The 19,196-nt window shown below is 33.2% G+C and overlaps 2 protein-coding genes across 2 annotated transcripts; both read left to right on the forward strand.

Annotated features, from left to right (window-relative positions):
- Positions 1-6,569: 6,569 nt before the first annotated feature.
- LOC132162907 (uncharacterized) lies at positions 6,570-9,539 on the forward strand. Its single transcript, XM_059573121.1, has 3 exons — positions 6,570-6,712; positions 7,504-7,543; positions 8,922-9,539. Exons 1-3 carry the CDS (start codon positions 6,570-6,572, stop codon positions 9,537-9,539), a joined length of 801 nt encoding a protein of 266 aa, XP_059429104.1.
- A 4,470-nt stretch (positions 9,540-14,009) lies between these two features.
- Positions 14,010-19,114, forward strand: LOC132163377 (probable serine/threonine-protein kinase PBL18). Its single transcript, XM_059573639.1, has 6 exons — positions 14,010-14,286; positions 14,918-15,243; positions 15,344-15,479; positions 17,562-17,698; positions 17,799-17,922; positions 18,611-19,114. The coding sequence occupies exons 1-6, from the start codon at positions 14,226-14,228 to the stop codon at positions 18,988-18,990; spliced, it is 1,164 nt and encodes a 387-aa protein (XP_059429622.1). The 5' UTR covers positions 14,010-14,225; the 3' UTR covers positions 18,991-19,114.
- The last annotated feature ends 82 nt before the right edge of the window (positions 19,115-19,196 follow it).

Below are 19,196 nucleotides of genomic sequence, written 5' to 3' on the forward strand. Positions count from 1 at the left end.
TTTTTGGGATCTCATTTTCCTCAAAAATATATATATATTTTTTTGGTTTTGATAATTTCCTAAAGAAATTTGTTGTGATTTTTTCACAAGACTTATACGTGTAATGTGAGAATTCCAGCAAGGTTAGAATATGATGTTTAAGATTCACAATTTAGGAAAGTTATGAATAAGGATAGATTTATGAGTTTACCTCCATAAAACCTCAAACATCATTTTAACGTGTTTGGATGAAAGGTTTCCAATTATCGACAGTTATTTCAAATTTGGAAGGGTTTTAGCGTTGATGATATTTCCTTGATGGTAATGGGAGTTGGAACTCCAAAAACCTAATATGTGACAAAATTCATTTTGGACGATAATTTTCTAATTTAATTAGGTCAACCATGTCATATTACATAGAACTCCTATTTTAGAAAAGTAATTAAATTAGTTATTCTATTAAATTAGAATGCCTGGAACCTAATGAGATAAAGACAAAAATTTCCTCCAAACTGATCTGGAGTAAATATCTTCCAACCCATTTAAAATAGTGTCAAGTGTCAAGTGTCTATAAGCATTCTAGTAAACTGCTATAAATGACCTTAAGAATTTAAACATTTAAAACGTTTAGTCTAAGCTAGTAAACTGTATTGGGATCCCCTCTTGCTGGGAAATTGCCCACCAATTTTTTTTGAAATCCTAGCCATTAAATCTCATCTAAGGCTCTACAAGCTGCCACGTGTCCACCCCATATTTTATTATTATTATTTTTAGTTTGTTTTATATTTTATTTTTACAATTTAAATAATAAAATATTATTTTTTTAATTAGTGGGACAGGTGGCAGCTTGTAGACCATTATATGAGATTCAACGTCTAGGATTTCAAAAAAAAATTGATGGGCAATTCCTCAGCTATTGCTGAGGATTCCGATCCAGTAAACTACTATTAGTGGCCTTAAGAATTTAATGTACATTTTAAATGTTTATAGACACTTGGCACTATTTTAAATAGGTTGAAGGATATTTCCTCCAATTTACAAGAAATTTCTCTCCATGAGATAAAGAACCTAACTTTGTTGGGGTTGCTCCTAAGATTAGGAGCTCGACCAAATATTACTTCCATATACTCTGTCCAAAAATGGACAAAAGTATAACAACATATTTACAATTTTTGAATATATATCACTAGCATGACACTATTCAGATAGTAAATTCTTTAAATTTTAAACATATTAGCATTTATCGCTTTATTATTTATCATATTTATCACCATCTATGGTAAAATAACAAGATAATAAATAATAACTATGATAACTAATGGAATGATAAATGAGAAAATTATATGTTAGCTCAAATTGTTTTCTTGATTCTATGTGGATATTGTTTTTCTAAAAAATTAGAAAAAAAATTTACCCTACTGGGTCTCTCATATTTTTTTTAAAAAAAATAATATTCATGTAAGATAAGGATAACACCTAGAGAAACCATAAGATTTTTCAGTGATAAATATTGATGTACTCTGCTATTTACTTTAAAAATAAGGGATAAATGCAAAATTGGTCCTTATGGTTGCCTAAATTACAAATCACTCCATGTGGTATAAAAAATAATTTATAAGTCCTTGTAGTTGGTCTAAATTACAAATCACTCTCTGTGATATAAAAAATAATTTATACGTTCTCAAGGTATGCCAAAATAACAGTTTACTCATTGAAATCAATTTTCGTTACGTAAATTAACAAAATCTATCACTTTGCAACATCATACCCAATAAAAATGTGACACGTGTTATTATTAATTTCTGACTTTAAAAAAATGGCAATTAGGATTTTTTGCATCATTTTACGTTGTCAGCTAAGATTACATGTCAACCCTCACTCCACGTTATACTGTTACAGTAAATTAACATAATCTCTTATATCTCCAAAATTTTACTCCGTACGTAATCTTTTCTCATTTTCATCTTCCTTAGCCACTTCACAAAATGCGACTATCAAATTCTCACAAAATGCTCCCAAATCGTCACGAAGAAGATGAAAATGAGAGAGGGTTACGCACGGAGTAAAATGTTGGAAATAGAAGATATTAGATTAATTTAGTGTAGTAGTATGATATGACACAATAACAGATTCTATTAAGTTACTTAACATAAATTGATTTTAGGGATTAAACTGTCATTTTGGCCTACCCTGAGAACCCATAATCTTTTTTTTTTTATACCACAGAGAGTGATTTGTAATTTAAACCAACCACAAGAACCAATTTTGCATTTATCCCTAAAAATAATGAGTGAAATTTGAAGAAATTTAATTGGTACAATATCTTAAGAATTTTAAAAGGACTAAGTATTTTTTTTTTTTCCAAACTATTGAACTAATGTGCCTCTTAAATTATCAGTTATCTCAAAAGCTTAAGCTTATAGGAAGAGATAAATTTAATCACTTAATCATTACTTTAACACTCTCTCTCATATGTGAGCTTAAACACTCTTCTAATCGATGAAGCCCAACATGTGGAATATTTTATTTAAATGAGGGTGAATTGATGGAGTCAAGATTCGATTCTAGGACATTTGGCTTTGATACCATGTTAAAATAATGATGATGCAGAAATTATAGCAGAAGTAAGAAAGAGAAAGAACACAAAGAACTTACAGGTGGTTCGGTATTAGACACCTACGTCCACCACTCGGAATATCCCTAAAGGCTACATTGTGCTCATTAACTTCATTTATCTACAATATAACGGTCCATATTTATAGGGTAGTGTCTAAATACAAGTATAATAATTAAATCTCCTTGATTTGATTACAATGAGCCCATAAATAGAGAATATTTGATATCAATGTAATTATGGAATATACGAAAAATATTATATTTTTCATATATTCTAACATCCCCCAAACTCAAAGTGCAATATTCTAGAACCTTGAGTTTGAAATCAGATGACGGCAGTGGCAGAGGTCGTGAACAGGTTGTAGATGGTGACAACTGTAACGACCTAGATTTTAAAACTCTTATTTAAATAATATTAAATAGATTAAAAATATAATCGATAAATTAGAACAATGATATGTGGATTAATGATATTAAATAACTATTTAGTGTTAAAGGTATATTACATTGATTTTTGACCTCTTATGTATATTACTTCAATTCTAAAAATTTAGCTTCACTAATATGTTTATGGGCATAATCAAACCCAATCTAGTGAATAAATTATTTATATTGGTGTTTAGCGAAGTCATAAATTAATTTGAAGCTTTTCAGTTTTTTAGCCTAAAAAGCAGTGTCTTAATTTTCATACTGTCTAAATGAGATTAAAACTGCTAAAGAAAGATACCAAGGCTAGCCACCTTTGTTGAAAGCTTAAAGTCTTCTAGTAATGATGATTATAGTAAATATCATGATTATAATGATTTAATAAGCAAGTGGCCAAGTGGGAATGCAAATAGTTAAAGCCTAAGTTGAATTGGAAACTTTGTATAGGCCAAAAATAGACTCAAACGAACTCGGATGAAGTCGAACTAAAAATATAAAATGTTTGTCTCGGAGTCCTCTATCTACTCTCAAAATTTCATGTCAATCGGAGTACGTTTGGACATTGAAAAATGGATCGGGATACACTGCCCTCATTTTGGACGAAAATTCTAATTGGTATAGAGCATGAAATATGGACTAGGTTCATTCTTTTGGTTAAATACATCTCAACCCTTAGATCAAATGTGTAAAAATAAATCCTAACCATTCATTCTCTTATAAATATAGCTTTAGCTAAATTCACTTTCACTTAAGTTTTTACAATCTTAGAACAAGTAAAATTGTTTGCTCCTCCTTTCATTTTATTTCTAGTTCTAGTCAAAAACCATATAGCCTAAAATCTTTCTTGTAGTATTCAAATGTTTTTCTAAACTAGCTACCTAGAGAAGATTTGGTGGAGTTTTACTTCTAAGGATTTTTGGGTAAGTGTTTCTTGTATAAATATCATGATTTATTGCTTTTATCACTTGTTCTCATTTAATTGTTTAAAGACCCAATAAGTGTATAATGTAAAATAAAGTAATGGATACAAGTGAATTAATAATAAAGAGTTAGTGGACAAAATCAATTAAGGACTTATAATATTATCTATATATTATTTACTTTACAGTATTTACCTTCAGTCATTTCTTTTATGTCATTTAAATTTCTGTTCATATTTCTGGCGGTAAGGACCATTTGATCTCATCCCCGAAATATGCATTCTTTACATTCAGTTATTTCTTTTATGTCATTTAAATTTCTGTTCATATTTCTGGCGGTAAGGACAATTTGATCTCATCCCCGAAATATGCATTATTTACATTCAGTTATTTCTTTTATGTCATTTAAATTTTAATTCATATTTTTGGCGGTCATCCCCAAAATATGAATTCAGTATTTACATTCAGTCATTTCTTTTATTGTCATTTAAATTTTGATTCATACTTTGGTAGGTACGGACCATTGGTCTCATCTCCAAAATATGAGTCATGTTTTATATATATTATTTATAATACTTGTTTGTATTTAGTGATATTGGCCATTAGCCTCGTCACCAAAAATGAATTCAGGCATAAAGCTAGTTATAAGTAACTATCTTAGATTAATATAATAAAATGAGTAAGTAAAGATGAAGTGACGGATAATAAATAAATATAAAAGATGAGGGTCTTTAAACAATGATATTGTTGGAGAATGAACTAAGTATTGTTTGTATGTATGTATTATATGCAGAAGTGGAGCGGAATACTACACTAAGGAGAGTAAGTATGGATATACTTACTGAGTACTAGCTTTGTTTTATTGTTATATGAATTCTTATTTTGTCTTATGAATATAATTTTGCAATATAACTGCTTCATAATGTGTCTAATAAAATTGGCTGATAAGATAGCCACCTTAAGAACAAGCTGGGTGGATTGCCGCGAGGAACTGTCAGTATCTCAATGGATGAGGTATATAACCGTCCAACAAGCCTAATATATAACTAAGCTGGGGCGGTGTAGTTGCCAGCACCAAACAGGTAAACCTCTAAAGTGTGAGGGACATAACGGACGTAAGCGAGCTGAGAGCTCATGACAAGAGGTCTGAAGAAAGATTATCATAAGATACAAACTAATCTGTCATTACGCTGCATTCACAACTCATTCATTATTATATATTTTAGTCTTTAATCTTATTTGTTCAAACTAGTCTTTTTAGTCTTTATATCTAGGAAAATAGATTACTCACTTGTTTGCCTATGTAAATATGATAACGTCATCTTTACATAGATCTTGATGCAAGGATAGAAAGTGAGGACGATGGTCCTTTTACTGGTTTTGATGGTTGATAGACCATCTGCTGCAGGATTTATGCTTACTCTATGGAGCAAGTCTCATTTATGTTAATCGCTTTTATTATGTATGATGATGTGTGTAAACTTAATAGATATTACTATGTTAATTTAGGTGCCGTCTGTGGCATATACTTGGTACACCTAGTGTGTACATATGTTGTAATGAAAACCATGTTTCTATTTTATTTAAAAATATATCACCTCGAGGTATTTCAGTCAGCTCAACTGTGTTGTGTAAGTTATTCCTAAGTCATAGAAAAAGAAAAAAATATACATATTCCGCTGTAAGATTGTATTTTCTAAAGTTGCAGCGTCACGACTTCGATATTTGCTAGTAAAATATCGGGGCGTTACAACAACTACCGAAGGAGATAGAGGCTGGCGGGTAGCCAGCGATGACGGCAGATGGCGGCTAGGGAATTCAGATTCAAAAGGGTTGACAATGGGCCAAACTCCAAAAGGGGTTGACAATGAGTCAACCTTCAAAAGGGGCCAACTACTGGCCAAAACCCAAAATGGGCTAAAAATGAGCCAAACTTCAAAAGGGCCGACAATGGGCCAGGGCCAACTATGGGTTTTTTTTCTTTTTTTCACGGATCTGGATTTGGTGTGGTCAGCTACACTATAGGACTGTAAACCTAGTTTTGCAGGTATGATCTGGTGTGGGCGTGTGCACTGGAGAGCTTGTGAGCATTGCTGCAGATTCACTGTACATAGCGGGGACTTGAACTACCGAATATGGAGATAACCGACACCGTATGGCTGACGTGACCGGTAGATGGTGGCGGGGCCTACTTGCCAAGATTTGACCGGTGGAGGCACTTGCGGAATCGTGGTCGCGTGAAAAGGAGATCCACTAATATAAGTAGCGTGTGAAGGCGCGTCTTTGGATGGTTTGGGCTGATTCTGACGGGGTTGTGTAGATCGGCATCCTCCGATCCTGAATCTGGTCTCCTTCTCTGAAAACAGCTTAATGGGATGGCACATGTAGGCCGGCAGTGGCGTGGAGTGCGTGGTGTTTTGGTAGAAACTCCAGATGGCGAGTGACGGAGCGTGGGCCCTTGTATGGCAGATTTTTGGGCAAATCTAGGACAATCGCTAGTAGATCTGTCCAATGGCGTGAGTCTCGATGCAATTGGCTGAACGAGGAGAGATTGTGGGTGGCGCGTGACAGGGCGTTAGTGGTCTTTTTGGGCTAATTCCGGTGGGTTTGGAACTAGCGGCAGAATATATGGTGGATGGCGTGACTACCGAAGTGACTGGTGGAATCTGGTGGCTTGTGGCAGAACCAGCAGAAGCTTTGGGCGAAGCATGGTGGCCAGAGGCGGGGCATGATGATCGATGGTGGCGCATAGAGGAGCGTGGCACTTCGAGGTAGTGATACAATGAGATTGTTGGAGAGAAGAAAACATTAATGACGTTTATTAAAGGCTACAAGAAAGTGGCTCTGATACTATGTTGAAATTACTAAGAGCGTGTTTGGGTCTGTGGTTCCAGACCCAACAAGCGCTTATGATGCCTCAAAAGCCCGTTTCAGAAAAAATCGAGTCGTTTGATAAAATATTTCCAAAGAGCTTTAGAGGTTCCAAACGCTCAAAACCACGTTTGAGGCGAAGCTGGAAAACGAGGCTTTTACTCAAACGCTCTTACTAAAAGAAAGGTGCGCCGCAGTTTTGTGTTTAATGAAATATATACATTGACAAAAATACCTTACGAATTTCATGTAATGACAACTATAGCCATATATAAACATCACTTTGAACCAAACTTATCATTCTGCCACAGTTGAGAGCCGCTACAGGGAAAGAGACAAGCAGATGTTCATCTCGTTCCAGTGAGTTTGTTGGATTTTTGATTATTTTCATCTCTTTCGTTCCAATCTTGACATATATAAAAGAACTAAACACAAGAGAAAGACCTGCAGTTTGCAGAGAAGAGAATTAGAAAAAAGAGAGAGAAAATACAAAAGAGAGACCTACAGAGAAGATAATTAGAAAAAAATAGAGAAGATAGAAGGGAAAAGAAGATAAAGAAGAGATGAAGGGGTTGGTTTTGGGCAGTGTGTTGACCTCGGGTAGATACAGATTAATTGCTTTTCTTTTAACTTTTTTTTCTTTTTTCTTTTCAAATTGTTTCTAGAATACACTCATTGTTTGTGATGCTAGGAACGTGATAGATGGCTTTGGGCAGTGTGTTGACGTGGGGGTAGATACGGATTTCACAATTTTTTCTTTTTTCTTTTATGAATTGTTTCTAGAATATATGCATTGTTTCTAATGCTAGGAAACAATGCAAGTGTATTAAAAAATTTCTTTCTCTCTCTCACGTCGCAGAGCCGTCTGTTGTGAGGTGATAATCACGTTGCCTTTCTCCTTTGCAAAAGTTGGTTCACAGCTCATTATATATATATATATATATATATATATATAGGAAAATAAAAGCTTCTGCAGTTTAGGGAGTTTTAAATTTAGTCACAGTTTAAAAGGTAGTGATATGCTGCATAATGTTTTGAAAATTTTTCGATTTAAGCGTTAGTTCTGATTCCGTTAAATTGGACGGAAATTTTTTTAAAAAAACCCTGAGGGTAATTATGTAATTTTAGAGATTTCCGCCAAATTTAACGGAAATTATTATGGAAGGTTTAAATTGAAAATTTTTGAAACATTGGGGGGGGTACATTGCCACTTTTTAAACTTTGGAGTTCAAATTGAAAAACCCCTGAAACTTCAGGGGGGTAAAGTGGATTTTTCCATATATATATATATATATATATATCACAACAAATTTTTTTTTAGAATCTCTTTTTCTCTCTCCCACCACTGATTCATACATTTGTCCTTTGCAAAAGCTTGGTTCTACAGCAACTCATTATGTATATATATATCTTATGACCGGGTGAATGACAATGGCATAGAAAAAAAATTAATTCACGTGAATTATTTAATGCCTTTTCTGTTGTAGAAATTTGATTCTATTATTTTTTTGTTGTTGCCCTTTTGTTGGATGGACATGCATATTATTCATGCAAATATGATTTTTTGCATTTTATCAGTCAATCACTTTAAACAAATTTATAATTGTTAATAGTGTTTAACATACTTTTTTATTTATAATTTTATCAGCTTATTTATTGTGTGAAAAACATGAGTAAAAAATGTCAAAGCAACGTTGCTACTACTACTACAGATACTCAGATAAAGAAAGTAGTTTTGACTGAAAAAATGCTAGAAGATTATCTTGACATATGTATTACTGAGATTCATGCTGGTAATCGCCCAGAAACACATTTCAATAGGACATGATGGAAAAATGTGATAGATAAATTTAATGAAAAAATTGGAAAGCAATATTGCTATAAACAACTAAAGAACAAGTAGGATAGTTTGAAAAAAGAGTGGAACATTTGGAAGAGATTGATATGTAAGGAAACTAGCCTTGGATGGGATTCGGTGAAAAAGACAATTGATGCGCCCGATGATTGGTGGGAAAAAAATTGCAAGTATTATATTTGTACTTATTTGTTTTTGTTTAAATGATTTTAAAAAATGTTTTATTATTGATTTTTACAAATACCTAAATACAGGAAGTTCCAGAAGCAACCAAGTTTCGCATGACAGGTTTGGCTTGTGCTATGAAGGTGAAAATATTGTTTAGAGATATAACTGCTACTGGGGAGGGATCTTGGGCACCATCCATAGGGTTGGTTCCTAATGATATTAATGGTGGCATAGATGTTGCAACTGTAATGCTTGATGAAGATGACAATGTTATAGAAGGTTTAGATGTTTTTGATGATGAACAAAATCTCAATACACATGGCATTGATGATATTCCTGCTGATTTAGATACGCGGGATAAAAGAAATAAGAAGTTTGGTCTTGTGATTCAATGCAAGAAAAGAAATAGAGGAGTTCAAATCGTTAGTCAACATTTGAGTCGTATTTGTGATGTAATAGAAAGCAAGAATACAGTGACATCTAAGAGCTACGATAAACCTGGATGTAATATTGAAGAGGTTATGGATGTTGTTCGGGGGATTGCTGAAAGAGAAAATGACATTGACATCCTTAAGTTTGCAACAGAGGTATTTCTTAAGAGATCACATAGAGAAATGTTTGTGACTATTAAAGAGCCATGGTTGCAGATTGACTTTATTAAGCGAATGAGAAATAGAGAAATTAATCGTCGTAGCATGAAATAATGTTGTTATTTTTAATGTTATTTTGTTATGAACTATTTGAAAAGTTATAAGGATTTATTTGAATGTTATTTTGTTTTTTTTTTTTTTATCTCTTTTTCTTATTTTTATGGGTGCTTATATATTTATTTTGTGTTTATTTCTTTATTTTTTTTTTTCCTTACAGAAATGGACAATAGTGATTATAGCACTCAAGATGATACAAGTGATAGTGATTATGGTGAAGAGGAAAATGAAAATGAAAATGATGCTTTTATTCTAGCAGCTGCAGCAGTAGAATTTGTTGAGAACTATTATATGTCATATATTGCAAAGGATCCTTGTAGGACCTCTTATCAAACAGGTTATAAGTGGGTTATGGAGATTTTACAAGGTAATCCTGATAGGTGCAAACAAAATTTCAGAATGGAAATACATATATTCATTTACTTGTGTGAAGAGTTGAAGGAAAGATATCATTTAAGAGGTACTAGAAAATTAATTGTTGAAGAGTTGGTTGCTATGTTTTTGAATACTTTAGGCCATGAGTTTGAGAATAGAATAGTTCAAGAAAGGTTTCAACATTCAGGATAAACAATTAGTAGACATTTTACTAATGTTTTAATGGCCGTTTCGAGAATGGCAATTGACGTTATTAATCCTATTGATATGGAGTTTAGGGATGTTCCAAGCAAAATTTGTGATGATGAGCGGTATTAACCCATGTGCCAGTTAAAATTTCTCCATCAAAACAAATACTATGTATTGGTCAAAAAGGGGCTCCTAATCAGAATGTTATGGATGTTTGTGATTTTTGTATGTGTTTCACCTTTGTTTGGGCTGGATGAGAAGATACTGCACATGATACACGTATTTTTTCGGAAGCTATTCGAAAGGAAGAATTACGATTTTCACACCCACCTAGAGGTTTGTATTTAATAAAAATAACAATTATGAATTATACATGAAAAAAAATATATTTTTCAATATTTTTTATGACCGTTATTCGTATATTTTTTGCAGGAAAATATTACTTGGTAGACGCAGAATATCCTCACATGAAGGGATACATGGGGCCATACAAATGGGAGCGGTATCATCTACTAGACTTTCGTTGCGGAAGCTAACCGAGGGGTATGCATGAAATTTTTAATCATGCACATTCATCACTTAGATGCACTATTGAAAGAACATTTGGAGTTCGAAAAAATAAGTGGAAGTTATTACATTTCATGTTGAATTTTCCTTATGATAAACAAGTGAAAATCGTGGTGGCGTCTATGGCTATTCATAACTTCATTAGGAAGTATGCAATAAAGGATGCTGAGTTCAAACCATATGATGATGATGAGGATTCACTTCCAACTGACAGTATAGGCGATCATGAAGTACAAGATGAGTCAAACATACAACAATCAGAGACGTCCAATGAAAATTCTAAGAACATTGAATGTGATCATATTGCTAATCTACTTATGAGCCGCTAATGTTTTTATTTATTTTTTATTTTTTTAATGTTGTTTTGTTATAAACTATTTAAAATGTTGTACGGATCTCCTTGAATGTTGTTCTTTTTTATGTGTAAATACTTTGAAGTATTGTGGTGTTAAAAAGTGTGTTAAATACTTTAAATAATTTTAAAAAAAGAAATAAAGAAAATAATTGACATCACTTTTTATTACATATAAGTATAAAAGAAAGAAAATGTTGACGTTTTGTTACATAAACCATTACAAAATAATTTTTAGTGGGACATGTAATGATTTTTTTTAGTATAGACTAAAAAAAATCATTACATGTCATTTATTGTCATTTTTGTAACTAAAAGCACTTTTTTAGTTTTGTTACCAAACATCATTGACATCAAAAAAGTACTTAAGACATGTAGTTACCAAACATGTAAACAGTTTTTCAGTAATAGCACTTTTGCCAAAAGCTCACAGGCAAAAGCTCTTTATCCAAAAGTTCTATTTTCCATCGTAATCCCAAACAAGCTTTAATTATCCTAAAAACTTAAGCTTATATGAAGATATAAATTTAATCACCCAATTATTACTGTTTAATTAATTGAATTAAAAAAAAATATCCTTAAAAAAGAAAACCCTTGTCTATTGTAAAAAGCCTTTTATGGGAGAGTATTTGTACAAAATCTATAGACAATCACCACTGGGTCAAATGTACCTGGTCAAGAAAAAAAGTAGTACATATAAAGTTGAATTACTGGTCAAGCTTTTCCAAGGGTTGGAGCTTACGCCTTACGGTCAATTAATGCCAAAACATAAATCTAAATACACGTCAGCTTTGGATTTTGAACCCTAAACCGACCCAAAAAGAGAAGACCAATGAATTCGGGAATTAGTCAAGATAGACTGCAGTGCTGACTCTTACACTTGATGGGAAATATTTTCTGTTGTTTCACACCAATTGTTCACATTATTGCTGTCAAAAACTTGAACTGAATTGACACTTAACCAATTATTCATGCACTAAGGGTGTGTTTGGCGACTTCTTTTTTTTTTTTTTTTCATTATTGTAAATGAAAATGATTGATATGGTATAAAATTTTAAAATTTTTGTATTGAAAAGTGAAAAAGTTTTTGTTTTGTAAATTTTTTATTTATTTAAATAATAATAATAAAAAATGAATGATGCGATATAAAAAGTAGAAAAAAAAAATTAAAATATTTTGATGTTGAATTTTTTGAAAAAATAGTGTGTGAACAGTAAATTTGCCAAACACTCCGTGAGGAGTTTATTCTCATGTTGCTGCATCCTTTCCCATTGCTTCCTCCAATGAATTTGCCACGACGACTAGGATTGGATTTCAAACCATTTCATTTTTTTTGAATTTTTAACAAGTTTGAACAAATAATATAAAATATTTTATACAAAATTTATTTATCTGGGTTGTCCAACTATTTATTCAAAAAATTAAGTTTTATATGGGTTTTATGACATTATTTGTTCAAATTAATAGTAATTATCTATTCGAATTATTAGCAATTTGAACCGATAATATGAGAGATTTCATTAAAAAAAAAAAAAATTTACTTATTCAAATAAATTTTAGGGTAAAGTCCACTTAACCCCCTAAAACTACCACCCCAATGACAATCTACTCTCTAAACTATTAATTGCGACAATTTACCCCCAAACTACCAAAACAATGACAATGTATTATGTACCCCCAATTTTAACAAAATGACGAAACTACCCTTTCTAAAATAAAAACAAAATCCTAATTTTTTTTTTTTTAAAAAAAATTTAATGGTATTTTTGACTTATTAAAAATTTTATAAGAGTAATTTCATCATTTTACTAACATTGAAGGGTACATTATCATTATTTTAGTAGTTTAAGAAAAAAATTATCGCAATTAGTAGTTTGAAAAGCAAATTATCGTTGAACTGATAGTTTGAAGAGGTTAAGTGTATTTTACCCTTAATTTTAAATTGTCGGCGCAGAGTGGATGCATTTTATATAAAAAATTGCAATCCTTTTGACCATAGAGAGCTTCAATTCCCTCTCTTGACCACATATGCCAAAAGGCAAGGAATTTTCCACAGCCAAGGGGGAGCAGTATTAAATTCAATGCCAAATGGACCCCTCAGCAAAAGAAAAAAATAAAATAAAATAAAATTAAAGTGTGCTGTATAATTGATGTGATATAAATATAAAAAGAAAATAAAGAAAATTATTTCATAATGTGAAATAATGAGTTTGACTTTTTTTTAAGAAAAAATTAGAGAAAATTGACAAAGATCAAGTATTCGTTTTAGTGTTAGGATTGATTCGAGTCAATATTAACACTATTTTTAAAAAGAAAAATTAGATAATACGAAATTATATATACAATTAAATGTAACTATAAAATAAATACTCAACATGTTATTTGTAATGGAGAGAATCATATTTCCTCCCCAATAATGCTATATGGCCTCCTACATATCATTTTTTTATTTTATTTTATTTTTTATGTTTCTAAAGTTGACATAATTTTTAAAAATTATTATTAAATTTGAAAAAAAAAAAGACAAGCAAAAAGAAAAAGGGGAAACTACATTTTGTCTTTATGAACTACAATGCATTGACACTTTTTTTCTATAAACTGTTAACTGTACTACTTTGCACCCATGAACTACTATTTTGTGTCTAAAACTCTATTCTCAATCAAAGCCGTTAACTCATATGGTCAAAGTAACAATGCGTTGTAGTTCATGAGACAAAGTGACAATGTGTTGTAGTTCATGAGGCAAAGTGACGGATTGACTGATTGAGTTAACGGTTTTGACTGACGAAACAGAGTTTTGAACACAAAATAATAGGTCATAGGGTAAAATAGTAAAATTGATAATTCATTGAAAAAAAATGCCAAGGTATTATAGTTTGCAGGGCAAAAGTAGTTTTCCCAAACAAAAAAGAAATAAGCAGCCAGAACTGTTAAGGGAGAAAACGTGTCATTTTCCTTTCATTTTCTAATTTTCCGACGGGTACGTGGCTTTGTGGATTCAACGGGAGGAAAACGATTTTGTTGGATTTGACCAAGTAGCCGCTGCTGCTGCTATTTTCGTTCGCTTCCCTACCAAATGGGCAGCCTTGCTGCTGCTTCTTCGTCATTTCCTTCTTCCTTCTCGTCCTCCTGCTTATCCCACGGACCCAAATCCATGACCTTTGTTCTTCCTCGGGACTTGGCGTCTGACGGGACCAGTTATGGGGAACTGCTTCAAAAAACCAGCTAAGTGTGCCCATGCTTCTTCTACCAATTTTTCCGGTGAGCCCTTCGTTTTCCGTTACCCATTTCTTCTTTCTTTCTGTGAACGCCAATGGCTATCTCAATTTTGATCTGTTTTTATCTTCTCCCACTTGGGTGATTCAGGAAAATTTGTGTTTTTTCCGGTTTCTGGATTTAGATAGACTTGTTATTGGTTCTAGTTCTAGTTTTACTCCTCTTCTTTCTATATTTGGATGAAATAGTGATCGTCTTAAGGATACGAGTCATAGTAGATTACGTTACAGTGAAAATCAATTTTTTGTTTTTTTTGTTTATGACAAGGGTTGATTTTTGCTTCCATGTTGTGAAGTTGTATGAACAGTCATATACTACTCTACTAAATGGTAATTAAATATCATTACTCATAAATAAAACTGTTTATTGAATAATTTCACATCAAAACATATTCGGAGGGACTGAGGGAGGGCCAGGGGGATTTTATATATATATATCAGTGTGATGGAAGATGTAAGCTGAGATTTCAATTTCCCAAGTCCATGTTTACTTAGCATAATGTACTTAATTTCGTGATTTTTTATTTGTAATGTAAGTTTCTGGGTTTTACGGATAATATTTGAAGGTAATTTTTCTTTTTTGCTGGCTTTAACTTGTATTTTCTTCCTCCCCTCAGGAAGTACAAAGCCTGATTGTAAGGCAAAGCAGGATTCCTCAACTTCCAGCGAGCAAACAACTTTGGGAAGTTTGAACCCATCTTCTATAACATCCAGTAGTGATGCATCTATTTCCAACAATCTCAAGTCCTTTAGCTTCAATGATCTCAAGATTGCCACAAAGAATTTCCGCCCAGAAAGTGTACTTGGAGAGGGCGGGTTTGGGTGCGTCTTCAAAGGATGGATTGATGGGAACACTTTAGCTCCCACTAAACCAGGAACTGGGATAGTAGTGGCAATAAAGAGACTCAAGCCTGAAAGCTTTCAAGGCCACAGGGAATGGCTTGTATGTGCAATGTGGACTGTAATAATAAGCTTTTTTCTTCATCTTTGGGCTTTACAAAACCTTACCTCTGTTGTCTGTTTTGGACCTTTCTACTTGGCAGGCAGAAGTTAATTATCTAGGTCAGCTTCACCATGAAAACCTTGTGAAACTCATTGGTTATTGCTCAGAGTCTGAGAATAGGCTCCTTGTTTACGAGTTTATGCCAAAAGGAAGCTTGGAGAATCATTTATTTAGAAGTAAGTACATTCCCCTCACTAAAAGTTTTTCTCATCCTTTTCTGGGTTTTTTTTTTTTTTTTCCCCTCATAGATTTAAATGCAACATTCCTTGTACTGGTTATGGTACTGCGTCAATAGTGTAAATAGCTTTCTATTCATTGGATGAATTTATATACATTCTCAGGTATTAATGAAATACCCTTGTCAATTAGAAATACATGATTATATCTGCCTTGGCTTATGCAGGGTGCCTTGCAGGTTTTGGGGCTAGCTCCCAAGGCCAAAATTTTGTGAGACCTGAACTAGAACTTTATAGGCTCCAAGCCCATGTTGTGAGGTGATACATTTGGCATGTTAAAGTTCTAGTTAGGTTTCTCATGTGTTTGAACCTAGATATAAGGGTCATTTGAATTGGGATAGTCCACTGTTGAATTAGGATCGACGTTTGAGACTCTATGAGCTCTTGTTTTTTTTTTTAAACAACTTATTTTTAGTGCAGCTTTCTTCCCTGTCTTCAGCCTTGTAGTCATAAGAAAAAACAAGTGAAATATGTGTGCTTGTGTGATTGTTTGTGTTGTTATATATATATATATATATATATTTTCCATCCCATTAGTATCTCTTGCAGAAGAAGTTTATTTAAGATTAGTATCTCTGTTGATTCTTGAAGAAATTGTGGAGTTCTGATGCTGCAGTGATACTTCTGGTGGCTTTGTGCGACAGGGGTTGTAATAACTCAGGAAAAACACTAGTCATATATGCGCTATCCCTCCGAAAAGACTAGTCAAGTTGTCATTGGAACTCCTTAGAATCAACTTAACGATAATTTAACAAAGAGAGTGTCCTGTAGTGTTCTTCATTCAGCCTTATGCAAGCACGGCATGCAAGACGTCTTTGCATCATATTAAGAGGGAGTGTTGAAGGAGGAAACTTAGTTAATTTCTGATCTGATTTTTTTCTCTGGCAAATGCTATTTTTCATTCCCCTTACCATCTCCTCTCTCTTGTTTTTTTTTTTGAAAAAATCGAAATGTTGAAAGAGGGAAGATGGTGAGGGGAATGTGTTCTAGCAACCCTCTTTTTCTCTTATTGTAATCCGCATTAACTAAGTTTCCATAATAATGAGTATTAGTTTTCTATTCAAACTCATGGAGATGCCCTATGGTAGATGTATGAAGGAATAATATAGTGTTTCCTTCCTCTCTTCTTTCTTCTTCTTTCAGCTTACAAAAGCTCTTGTTCTTCATATAAGTAAAGGGAAAAGTAGGGCGCTCTTCAAACAGGTCTGGTATTTATGTTGGTACTTCTTTTAGTGAGGCAAAATAAACTTTTTCCATAACTATTAGAGCTTAGAAATTAAGGCATAGTTGGATCCCTTTTCAGAAAATGTTTCCTCAAGCACGTGTTAAAGTGGCAAGAATTTTAAGGGACATGCTGTTTCGAATTATTTTTTCCTCTGTAGCTGAAGGCAAAAAACTGAAGACAGAACACTTTTCGATGTTCCCAGAAAACTAAGAAATGCTTTCTAGACAAGCTTTCACGCCACTTCTTGTCTTATTATATACCTTCTAGTCAGGGAACTTATAGGGCAATGGAAATAATGTAATCTCAATTTGTTTCATAGTTGCATTATTGTTTTTTTCTTTGTCTCCTCTTTTATTATATGTTAGTTACCAGTTGTCTCAAAAGCTTAAGATGATAGGAAAAGTTGAATGGAATAATTTATTTAATATTGTAATATTCTCTCTCACGTGTGGGCTCAAACTCTCTCTCAACAAGTGAGACCTAACATGTAGAATATTTATTTGAAATGAGAGATAAATTATGGAAATCGGGGTTCGAATTCAGACCATTACTCTGATATAATATTAAATCATCAATTGTCTTAAAAACTTAATCTAATAAGAACTTAATCATTCAATATTAATTGTGGCATTAAACAATCTTACTTCTTCCTCTTCTTCTGTAGTGTGGTTCCTTTTTCTGAGGAAAGCAATCCATTCATCAAATTTATATGCCCTGTCTAGAATGGGATATTTTGAACTAAGCTGTAATTTTTTCATAATTAAGAATACTGGGAACTTTGTTTTCTTCTTTTGCAGAAGGTGTTCAACCTATTGGTTGGGCTACACGAATGAATATTGCCATTGGTGTTGCACGAGGGCTGTCCTTCTTACACAGCTTAGATGCCAATGTAATCTACCGTGATCTAAAGGCTTCCAACATTCTACTCGATTCGGTATGCTGAAATGCTGAAAGTTCTGATTTGCAGATCAGAAGTTCTACTACTATATCTGCATAGTAAGTTCTTATTCCTGACTCAGTAGCGTATTTTGTAGGATTTCAACGCAAAGCTTTCAGATTTTGGCTTAGCAAGGGATGGGCCAACTGGAGATAATACTCATGTTTCAACCAGAGTAGTGGGAACTCAGGGATATGCTGCCCCTGAATATGTAGCTACAGGTAGGCTTTACCTTTCTGTTAATCATTCAATTGGTTTGACGTTATCAATACGTTATATTTTGGAGAGAGAGAGAGAGAGAGAGAGAAATTTTTTTAACACACTTGCAAACCAGGAAGAACAAAAGCAGAAAGAAACCAGGAAATGAAACCAAGGGAATGCAGAGAACCATATGTAGTTATCAATATGAACCCCCTCTAACCTTGGGATTAGAATACTCAAATCTTTGCTCAGGCAGTTATCAATATGTAGTTTAAAGGAGCCAGCTAGCTGGCTATATTTTCCACGCCTTACCTGCCTTATGTTTGTTTTCCCTACACATTATCTTCTTATCTTATGTACAGTACTGCACAAAGCATCACTTCCTATTCATCCTTTCTCTGCTTGTGCTCTTTATACAGTTTGAGAAAATTTCCCCATCTAGTGGTTTGTAAAGCTTGTAGGAAACTTATCCAAACCTCCATTCTGTGTAGGATTAAACCTATTACCCTTTCACTGCTTTCTTGCTTTATATATATTTTATTAAAAAACAAGATGAAAAGGAACCATTTCAGTCATGATAAAGTGTCTTCTCTCTATTTTTGTTGTTTTTTGTTTTTTTTTTTCACTATTTCTTTTTTCTTCTCTCAAGGAATAGAGGAAGGGAAGTTAACATATCTCTCCTTTTGATAAACTGGTTAAACAAAACAGGTCACTTGACACCAAAGAGTGATGTGTACAGCTTCGGCGTCGTTTTATTAGAGTTATTATCAGGAAGACGGGCAATGGCTGATGATAGAGTTGGGTTTGTGGAGGAAACCCTGGTGGATTGGGCAAAGCCATTTTTGAGTGACAGCAAACGAGTGTTGAGGATTATGGATACCAGGTTGGGAGGTCAATATTCCAAGAAAGGAGCCCAGGCTGCAGCTGCAATTGCAGTACAATGCCTTCACACAGATCCCAAGAACAGGCCTCCCATGGTTAATATTCTAGCCGCCTTAGAACGGCTCCCCACATCAAATATTGTTCCCAGAACCACCCAAGCTTCCGTGGACCATCATAGGGTCAAGCATTTGTCTAACTCCCGCTAGACGGCAAATGAATACAGCTCTGTTTGTTAATGTTTTTTGAGAGTATTTTTTTTGTTTTTTTATTTAAAAGAAATGTTCTGATGTGATATAAAAATGAAAATAATTTCGTGGGTGATTTGTGTTTTGAGTTGTTTGTTAATTTTTTTTTTTCAAAATAAATAAATAAAGAAAACAAAAAGGAGAAGGAAGTATTATCAAACAAAGCT

This window comes from Corylus avellana, chromosome ca10 (assembly GCF_901000735.1).
Source record: "Corylus avellana chromosome ca10, CavTom2PMs-1.0".
In the NCBI taxonomy this organism is placed as follows: Eukaryota; Viridiplantae; Streptophyta; class Magnoliopsida; order Fagales; family Betulaceae; genus Corylus; species Corylus avellana.

What these genes read in the sequence shown, in the direction of transcription:
- LOC132162907 (XM_059573121.1), top strand. Translation starts at nt 6,570, where the DNA reads ATGGTGGATGGCGTGACTACCGAAGTGACTGGTGGAATCTGGTGGCTT. An exon ending in GAGGAGCGTGGCACTTCGAG is followed by an intron (nt 6,713 to 7,503) that starts GTAGTGATACAA and finishes TTGTGATGCTAG; the next exon opens with GAACGTGATAGATGGCTTTG. An exon ending in GGCAGTGTGTTGACGTGGGG is followed by an intron (nt 7,544 to 8,921) that starts GTAGATACGGAT and finishes ACCTAAATACAG; the next exon opens with GAAGTTCCAGAAGCAACCAA.
- LOC132163377 (XM_059573639.1), top strand. Translation starts at nt 14,226, where the DNA reads ATGGGGAACTGCTTCAAAAAACCAGCTAAGTGTGCCCATGCTTCTTCT. An exon ending in GGAGAATCATTTATTTAGAA is followed by an intron (nt 15,480 to 17,561) that starts GTAAGTACATTC and finishes CTTCTTTTGCAG; the next exon opens with AAGGTGTTCAACCTATTGGT. An exon ending in CCCTGAATATGTAGCTACAG is followed by an intron (nt 17,923 to 18,610) that starts GTAGGCTTTACC and finishes TAAACAAAACAG; the next exon opens with GTCACTTGACACCAAAGAGT.